The sequence below is a fragment of the Elephantulus edwardii genome, unplaced genomic scaffold, assembly GCF_000299155.1.
Source record: "Elephantulus edwardii isolate Elephantulus edwardi_28Jun2011 unplaced genomic scaffold, EleEdw1.0 scaffold00148, whole genome shotgun sequence".
Lineage (NCBI taxonomy): Eukaryota > Metazoa > Chordata > Mammalia > Macroscelidea > Macroscelididae > Elephantulus > Elephantulus edwardii.
This window is the reverse complement of record NW_006399898.1, coordinates 3,858,367-3,867,440: the sequence shown is the minus strand read 5'-3', so window position 1 is coordinate 3,867,440 and position 9,074 is coordinate 3,858,367. Positions and strand designations below refer to the sequence as shown.

The window sequence follows — 9,074 nt, the reverse complement described above, 5'->3', positions numbered from 1 at the left end:
CTTTCTTTTTCTGGCTACATGTTTATTCAACACAAAACACTCCCCTCCAACTTCACTGAGGTGGCTGACCACATCCACTACCGAATCCGCCTTTAAACTGGAATTCAGCTGCTGACCCGGCCCAGCCTCAGCTTTCTTGTCGGCACCAGGAGGCCCTGTGCTCCGTTTGTCTGTGTCTCTGTCAGCTTCCCCTTGAGTCGATCTTGCAGGTCGATCACCTTCCAGACCTTTAGGTCACGGCCTGCCAGTCCCAGGACGGCGGTGGTGCAAGGTGCTGGGCACAATGTCAGGGGGCAGGTGGAGGTAATCACGTGGATATTGGATACCCTTGTTGGTAAGACCCCAGCAGAAATGTCTCCAGGCAAACTGTTCCTTCACATAACCTCGTGACTTGAGACTCTGCATGGCCTTCATGACATGAAGGTTGGGCACATTTTTGTCTGCCAGTTCAGGGTGCTTGGCCATGTGGACATCCTTCTTGGCCATCATCCCCTCCTTAAAAAGGACTTCATATACGGCAATCTGGTTCTTTTTGGGGGGTATCACCATCATGACAGTGGCTGTGTCCAGAGCCAGGACTAGAAAGGCACAGCAGATTTTCCGATCATTTCCCGTCACATGAAGAGGTATGATTGCAACATTGTGTAACTGCCATACCCCTGAGGTTCATGGCCCAGCTGTGACACATATTTTTGGAGACAGCCCAGCCCTTGACAGTGGCCTTGAATCATGAGAAACCCCTTACACTTTCTTTCTTTTTTTATTAATTATTTTTAAAAATAATTTTTATGAACGTTTACAGAGACTTAGGGTTTCCAGACATTCATTGTTGCACTTTTCTCCCTGCCCACCCCCTCTCCCCTAATTCTCTGTTCTCCTTGAAAAGAAAAAGAAAAACTCTTTCATTGTGATGCAATCCCTCCCCCCAAGTCCACTCCACTACGCAGCCCTCACTCTGGATTTTTGTAATGAAAAGAGTACCCATTCATATATTCCTTTTAAACAGATCTCTTCCTCATCTGTTTCAATGCAGTATACATCATTCCTCCCCTCCTTTTCTGTTCTCCCTCAACCCTGATGTCAGTCCCGTTTTACAACAGTGGCCCTATGCAATATTTGTCCTTTCGTGACTGAGATATTTCTCTCAGCATAATGTCCTCCAGGGTCACCCATTTTTCATAATATTGCATGAGTTCCTTGTTTTTCAATGCAGTATAGTATTCCATTGTGTGAATATACCACAGCTTCTCTAGCCATTGGTTTATTGATGGGCACTTAGGTTGTTTCCAACTCCTTGCTATTGTGAACAAAGCTGCCATAAACATGGGTGTGCATAGACTTTCTTTACCTTCATGGCCTTGGCTATGGGGAGGAGTCCAGACTAGCTGATCCCTTGATCGTCCTCACTCTGGGTGTGCCTGGTGCTCCCTCACGGCCAGAGCCCTCTGCAGCCATGGCAACAGCATCACAGTGGTGACGCCCTGTCATCCCTGCGTGTGTCTTCAATTGTCTTGCCCTGCAGTTGGCGAGAGCATCGATTAAGTTGATGTCATCTTCTTTGAAACTGATAGCCAATCTATGAGGACACACCCTGAATTGCCCATTTCTTATCAACCCTCCACACAGTGGCTTCTGCCATCTATTATTGCTGCTGTAGCTTGAATGTACTATTCCCACGAGAGTTATAAAGTGGAAACATGTTTTCTTAGCACATTTGACAACATGATCTCCAATTCTTAGGAAATCTTAGGACTACTTGAGTATGGACTGTGTGTTAGATGATAGGACCACACTGACGCTACATCTCCTAAATTTGACCATTGTTCTAGAGTTATGTAAGGTGGAGATTACTTTTAGGAAATGTGTCCTGATATAATTAGGAATACAGGGACATTATAGTGCTCCTTACTCTCAAATAATTCTGAGAATAAAGAGAGAGAGAGTCCTCAAAGGTGGAAGAAGAAGCAATTAGAGAATTTGGGTGAAAGGCAGATGTGGGTTCTTCATATTATCCTATTGCTTTAACTCTTATATAAGTGTGAAATTATTTAAAAAGGAAAAGTTAAAAAGAGGAAAAAGTTATTGGTGGGCAATAAACCAAAATGTTAATCACTGCAAAGAAGCTGATGGCTTAGCCCAGTGAGTTCATTGGAAGAAATATGGAAGCACAGCTAATGAGCAAAGTTTCCTCTGTGTCTTACATGGACAAGGGCTTTGCTGTGCTGTGACTCACTGAAGTGGATGGTTGACTTCAGGACCATCTGGAGACAAGGAAGACATGAAGACGGGCAGTCAGGACAGATGAAGGCCATCAACTTGGGGGTTTCCGGGGTCCCTGGGTAAACAGAGAAGAGTGAAGTGGGTCAGGCCCTCTGGGTACCTCCTCAGAATACTTGCTGTCCCTCTTGACTTTGCCATAAGAAATCTAGAGTGGCAGAATCCATGCTGAATGGCCGCTGACACGTGGCACTGGGTTGACAGAGTGGGGTGGGGTGGACCAGAATGCTCTCGGCAGCGCACCCCCTGTTTCCAATGGGGCAGCACCCCCCAACTTCTGCATATTGTTCCCATGTGGGGTACAGATCTGCACTACCAGACCTTCAAGTGAACCATCGAAGCGGGAAATCCAGATTTTTCATGCTGTCTTCTCATTCTTCAATGTCCTATGAGTAACCAATACTGTGCTTAATTTTAGAATATTAAATAGTGTCACCTTATTGAATGTACCTTTTTCTCCCTCTGTCTTGAATGACACAGCAATCTTTTGTTTGTTTGCTGAACTGAACAACTTGGTGTTGCTGTGATGCTGTACACTGTTCTGTTGTCTTGTCAAATACCATAATGTTAAACCATTAAGTACAATGTGTGGATGAGCTTCCAGACTGATTTATGCTGGGAAGCAGGAGTGGCTTCCAATTCCTATACTAGATGCCTCTGGAAACTCTCCAAACTCCCTAAACTCTACAAACTCTCTAAAGTCTATAAATGTACAGAAATTATGGTAGTTATAGAACAAGAGTTCTGTACAGAAATGTGGTTAATCATAGAACAAAGTGCAAAACTTACTCTCGGTCGTGTTCGACTTGATGACACTTAACCACTGCTAAGTGAAACTAGTGCTGTTGTACCTGGAGGAACACTCTTCCACCTTGTACATCCTTCTTTGTCAACGTGCTGTAATGACATAACGTGGGTTTGCTGTGATGCTGAACCTTGTGCCATTGGGGTAGCGAATACCGGAATGGTTTCCCAATGTGGACAGTGTTGGGTGGAGCTCCCATTTGTAAAACAGGTTTGGAAGCAGGAGCGGCATCCACTTCCTAAACCAAAAGCCTCTGGAAACTCTCTGAACTTGGAGAAATGACGACAGTTATGGAAAGGCATTAGGTCTTTTGTTCATAGAGTCACTATGAGTGGTGTTTGACTTGACAGCATTCAACAACAACAACAATCTTAATATGTGTCTGTCACCTCTCTCCCCCTTCCCAACTGTGCTAAGTATCCAGAAATGATTCTCTATGTGTAGGAAACATTAACTTTTAAAAACACTGCTCTTATATAACATTTGCCCTTCTCTGGTGACTTCCTGCACTCATGTCCTCTGCATCCATCTATGTAACGCTGTGCTTTGTGAGTTTTTTATCATCCTCTGGTGGTGGTATGGGCTCCACTGTGTGAGGCTGCCATCCTTTCTTCAACCCACCATCCACTGATGGATGCTTGACTTCTTTCTCTCTCTTTGCTTTTGTAAATAATGCGGCAATAAAACAAAATATCTATGAATGATGGCGTAAAAGGCCAATAGGCTTTGTAGACTTTCACTCAAATCACAGTAAAAAGAATATTTTTAAAAAGAAAAAGACATTTTAACTTCTTTGTTAGTGGTATATACTTTGGGTATATATTCAGAATAGGCCTGTTCTTGGAAAAAGAAATCATGAAGGGAAAGATAGAGGGTTGACAAGAGAGAGAAAGACCAAGCCAACCAGAGAGTTGAACCAGTGACTCCAACGATGTTCGTGAGCGTGACGGTGAGTGTGAGGCCAGCCACGATGGGGCGTGCAGCGGGGCAGGGTGCAGAGCTGTTCACAGAATCGACCTCAGCCATAGGCAGCTTGACTGCACCCAATAACAAGAACAAGAACAACAAGAACATTCATAGCCCACCAGATCCTTTGTCCAGAGATTTATGCTGATGTCCTGATAGTTTACTTTATTGATTTTATTTTAAATTGCTAATTAAAATGGCTTCGTATCATCAAAAGCAAAGCAACAGGAGGTATATAGACCCCAGGCGGGGCTGAGGTCTGGGCCAGGTGAGATGCCTTCCGGCCTCTGGGCACCAGGACCCGGGGGCTTGGAGCTGGCGGCTCTCACCGTTCTCTGCTGGCCACAGGTACATCTTATTTGATGGTGACGTGGACGCTCTGTGGGTGGAGAACATGAACTCTGTCATGGACGACAACAAACTGCTGACGCTGGCCAACGGGGAGCGAATCCGGCTTCAAGCCCACTGTGCTCTGCTCTTTGAGGCAAGTAGTAGGAAAGTGAACTGTCAAGGCAAGCTTTTCATTTGATACTTTACATGTCTGTCCAAGGAACGGGACCCCTGTACTGCAGTGGGTTACCTCTTGGGCTCTTAGCCGAAAGGTCAGATGTTCAATCTCACTAGTTACCCCTTAGGGTAAGGTGGGACTGGCTCTGTCCTACAGGGTAGGGTCTCCATGAGTCAGAAATGACAGCAGTGGGTCTGGCTGAAGTAGTAATAAATGTTATTATTATATGCTGTCGAGTTGGAACTTACCCACAGCTGACCCTCCAGTGAATTTTCAGAGGTTTTAAATCACACAGCAGTTTAGGTCCCTAGTCACCAATTTCTGCATTAACTTTCTCGGTGACATGGTGACAGTCTTTACAGGGTGCGAACCATCCTGCTTGTTCCATTTTGTGTGGTGGGATTTCTAATCATTGGCTTTCTTTATATTTTACTGGTTTTGCCAGAGATCCTACATTATATTCATTTTTCATATTAATTTTATAGGAAGAAAAAGCTAAAAAAAAGGTGTGATATCATGAATGTATAATCTTTGAGGACAAACCTAAGTTCTCAATTAGGAGTCTCTCAGGAAAGCGATCTTAGTCCACGACGACTTAAATTCCATACAGTTGGGGAAAAAACAAGTTCCCTAACCAAACAAGCTGTAGAAATGATTGATTTTCTTTTTCTAGGTTGGAGATTTACAGTATGCCTCTCCCGCAACCGTGTCACGATGCGGGATGGTGTATGTGGATCCTAAAAACTTGAAGTACGAACCCTATTGGAAAAAATGGGTTAATAAAATACAAAACAAGGTGAGAATGATTTCTAAAGTGAATCCTGACTTGGGTGGCTGGGTGCATAGAATCCAGAGGGATGTTTGCAATTGGAGGCAATGACCTTTATCTCTTCATGAACCTGAACAAGCATAGTTGCCCATATGGTGGATTAAAAACGTGGAAATCATAATATTTCTGTATCATTCTTAACAGACGGGCTAGTCATGATTTTCAGGGCCTAGGCCGGGGACTAGGGAATCTCTGTAAAAGGGCAAAGATTAAGCATTTCAGGCTTTGTGAGCGAGGTGATTGATTCTGTGTCTGTCTAACTGTACCATTGTTATAAAAGCAGTCATAAACAATATAGAATTGAATGCACAGACCTGGGTACCAATAAAACTTTATTTAATCTTTTAAAATTAATTTTAATGAAAGTTTACAGAGACTTAGGGTTTCCAGTCATTCATCGTTGCACTTTTCTCCTTGCCCACCCTTCCCCTCCAGTACCGCTTCTCCTTGAAAAGAAAAAGAAAAATTCTTTCGTTGTTATGCAGTCCCTCCCCCCAAGTCCACTTCACTGTGCAGCCTTCATTCTGACTCCTGTTATGACAATAATACCTAATCATATAACCCTTTTAAACAGTTCTCTCCCTCATCTGTTTCAATGCAGTATACATCATTCTTCACCTCGTTCTCTGTCTTCCCTCAACCCTGATGTCAGTTCCGTTTTACAACAGTGGCCCTATGCAATATTTGTCCTTTCGTGACTGAGGTATTTCACTCAGCATAATGTCCTCCAGGGTCACCCATTTTTCATAATATTTGATTAATTCCTTGTTTTTCAATGCTGCATAGTATTCCATTGTGTGAATATAACAGAGCTTCTCTATCCATTTGTTTATTGATAGGAAAACTTTATTTTACAAAAACAGATGGCAGACCAGCTGTATCTCAGAACATAGTTTTCGAGCCCCTGTCTGGACAGAACCAGCAATTGAGAGATGTGTGGCCCCCACATTGCTCCCTAAGTTGAGGACAACGTGGAAAGGGTAGACCCCTAGTCATGTGATGGGAGGTCATCTGGCTGCTAGAAAGTCTGTCTTCTCCAACAGTAGGCTTCAGTGAAAGGCATGGAGATGAATGAAACAGTTCCTTGTGCAAGATGATGGCTTGACCACTCTCAGGCCACCACACCAGTGTCCTCTACAAGGCGATTAAGCTGGTGGGGTGAGGGGGTTGGAAACCAGGGCACAAAGAGAAGATAAGACTGTTTGGGGCACAATCATACAGGAGGAACCCTGGTGGCATGGGGCATTAAACACTGAGTTTCTAGTCAACAGTTCAGAGGTTCAAACTCACTGTGCACTCCTTAGGAGAAAGATAAGGCTGTTTGCTTCCACCGGGATTCGAGCCTCTGAAATCCTACAGGCAGGTCTCTCTCCTGTCAGGTCACGGTGAAGCCAGATCAACTCAATGGCAGTGGTCACATGAGGGCTCACGTGACCCCTGCTGTCGCCAATCAGCAGAGCCCTTTCACTGCCTCTCACATTCTGCCAGGTGGCTGTGGCCCTGTCACTGAGACATTATGGTGACCAGTCCCACTGTTGTCAGATGGGTTCTATTATACCACCTTTCCCCTCCCAGGGCATGAATGGAAATGCTTCCTAGAGAAATGAGTATGCATTGTTGTTATATGCTGTCGAGTCACTTGTGACTCATAGCGACCCTGTGTACTACAGCCCTAAACCCTGCTCTGTCCTGTGCCAATCTCACTGTCTCTGGCACACCCACCCCAATTACCCCAGTGACTGAATTGAAGCACCTCATAGAGAGTCTTCCTCTCCTGTGCTGTCCCTCCACCCTCCCAAGCATGACGTCCTTCTCCAAGGGCTGGTCCCACCTTGCAACATGTCCAAAGTATGTTAGACGGAGCCTCAGAATCCTTGTCTTCAAGGAGCAGTCCGGCTTCACCCTTTCCAGGATGAACCTGTTTGTTCTCTTAGCGGTCCATGGTACATTCAATACTTTTCTCCAGCACTGCAGCTCAAAGGCATCAATTCTCCTTCTGTCCTCCCTAGTCATTGTTCAACTCTCTGATGTATAACAAGTGATTGCAAAGATCATGGCCTGTATCAGACGCACCTTAGTCTCCAAAGGCAAATCCAAAGATGAGGCCTTATGATCAGGGGTTACCCACTGCCTGGACGACTCCATGAGCCGTTGAAACGCCTTGGGAACTCACTCTCTTCACAGACAGAGCAAGGCGACTTGCAGCAGCTCTTTGAGAAGTACGTGCCCTACCTCATCGATATGATAGTGGAAGGATTAGTGGATGGGAAGCAAGGAGAGAGACTCAAGACCATAGTTCCTCAGACGGACCTCAACATGGTAAGAAAGCACCCCGGCTGCTGCAGCTGCGGGAGCCGCCGAGTCATCCTCGATGTGCAGCGACCCAAGCTGACCGGCGTCCTCTTAGTCACTGACCCTCTATTTACCAGGCACAAGGGCCGTTCCCAAGGCCTGGCCCCTCCTTATAAAGATGCCGAAGTGTGTGAGATGCAGCCCCCCTCCTCTCTCTTCTGAGGAGCACTCCGGCTGCACCTTTTAGACAGTCTGCTCCCCCAGAGCCCCTGGGCAGCCCCATCCTCTAGCCAACACCACCGTTGAGAGGTGTCCGTTCTCCAGCCCTCCTCATGCTTTGTATAATGGAATCGAGGCCAGTCCCAGCTTTCACATGCAGATGAACCCATTGGAAATGCCGTGACCTGAAGAACTTCTCCCCCAGCAGTAGACCTACGGTGGGCTTTCAACAGGAGCAGAGATGGCAGATCTGCACGCTGCCGTTCTGCAGGTCATGATGAAGGACTGTGCGGCCCTTCCCTGCGTCTCTGTGGGAAGGCTCGTCAGGCTGTCCGCTCTGAGCCGAAGCGGTGGCTCAAGTAGAGCTTCCCTGGTCCAGCACGCCCAGAGGTGCCTCAGAGGGCGGGCCTGGTGCCCTGCGTCCAAAAGCTCACGGCCACTGGACACTCCAGGAGCACAGCCGTACTCTGCATACACGGGCGTCCCCGTGAGCGGGAATCGATGTGATAGCACCGGGTTTGGGGTTTGCTTCTTAGAGTTCCCGTCTCTCTGGGGTCTGGGATGCCAGGACTTGCTCCTGGAGGTGTCCCCGTTGTGTGGTGTCTTGTGAGCTCAGCCAGGTGTTTTTTTCTGTGCACCAGGTAACCCAGTTAACCAAGATGCTGGACGCGCTGCTCGAGGGAGAGATAGAAGACCCCGACTTTCTGGAGTGCTGCTTCCTGGAGGCGCTGTACTGCTCTCTGGGGGCCTGTCTGCTGGAGCAGGGCAGGGGGATGTTTGACGACTGCGTAAAACACCTGGCTTCAATGCCGACGATTGACACAGAAGGAGTCTGGGCCAAACCCGGGGAGCTGCCAGGTAGGCCCCGAGATCACAGGGCCTTGGGGTTAGACCACCACAGTAAAGTAGTATTGCAGTAAAACAAGCCATGTGCATTATCTGGTTTCAGTTTCCTAGAGCTGCTGTCACAGACACCACAGTGCACTGTCTCAGTCACCCAGTGCTGCTGTCACACACACACACCACAGTGCACCGTCTCAGTCACCCAGTGCTGCTGTCACACACACACACCACAGTGCACTGTCTCAGTCACCCAGTGCTGCTGTCATAGACACCACAGTGCACCATCTCAGTCACCCAGTGCTGCTGTCATAGACACCACAGTGCACCGTCTCAGT

The 9,074-nt window shown here is 46.8% G+C and overlaps 1 protein-coding gene across 1 annotated transcript in view; it reads left to right on the top strand.

The window, feature by feature from the left end:
- DNAH10 (dynein, axonemal, heavy chain 10) overlaps positions 1-9,074 on the top strand; it is a 119,470-nt gene that overhangs the window by 54,310 nt on the left and 56,086 nt on the right. Inside the window, exons 36-39 of the mRNA XM_006894627.1 lie at positions 4,397-4,532; positions 5,230-5,352; positions 7,570-7,704; positions 8,538-8,754. Coding sequence (XP_006894689.1) covers positions 4,397-4,532; positions 5,230-5,352; positions 7,570-7,704; positions 8,538-8,754 — 611 coding nt within the window. The remainder of the gene's footprint in view (positions 1-4,396; positions 4,533-5,229; positions 5,353-7,569; positions 7,705-8,537; positions 8,755-9,074) is intronic.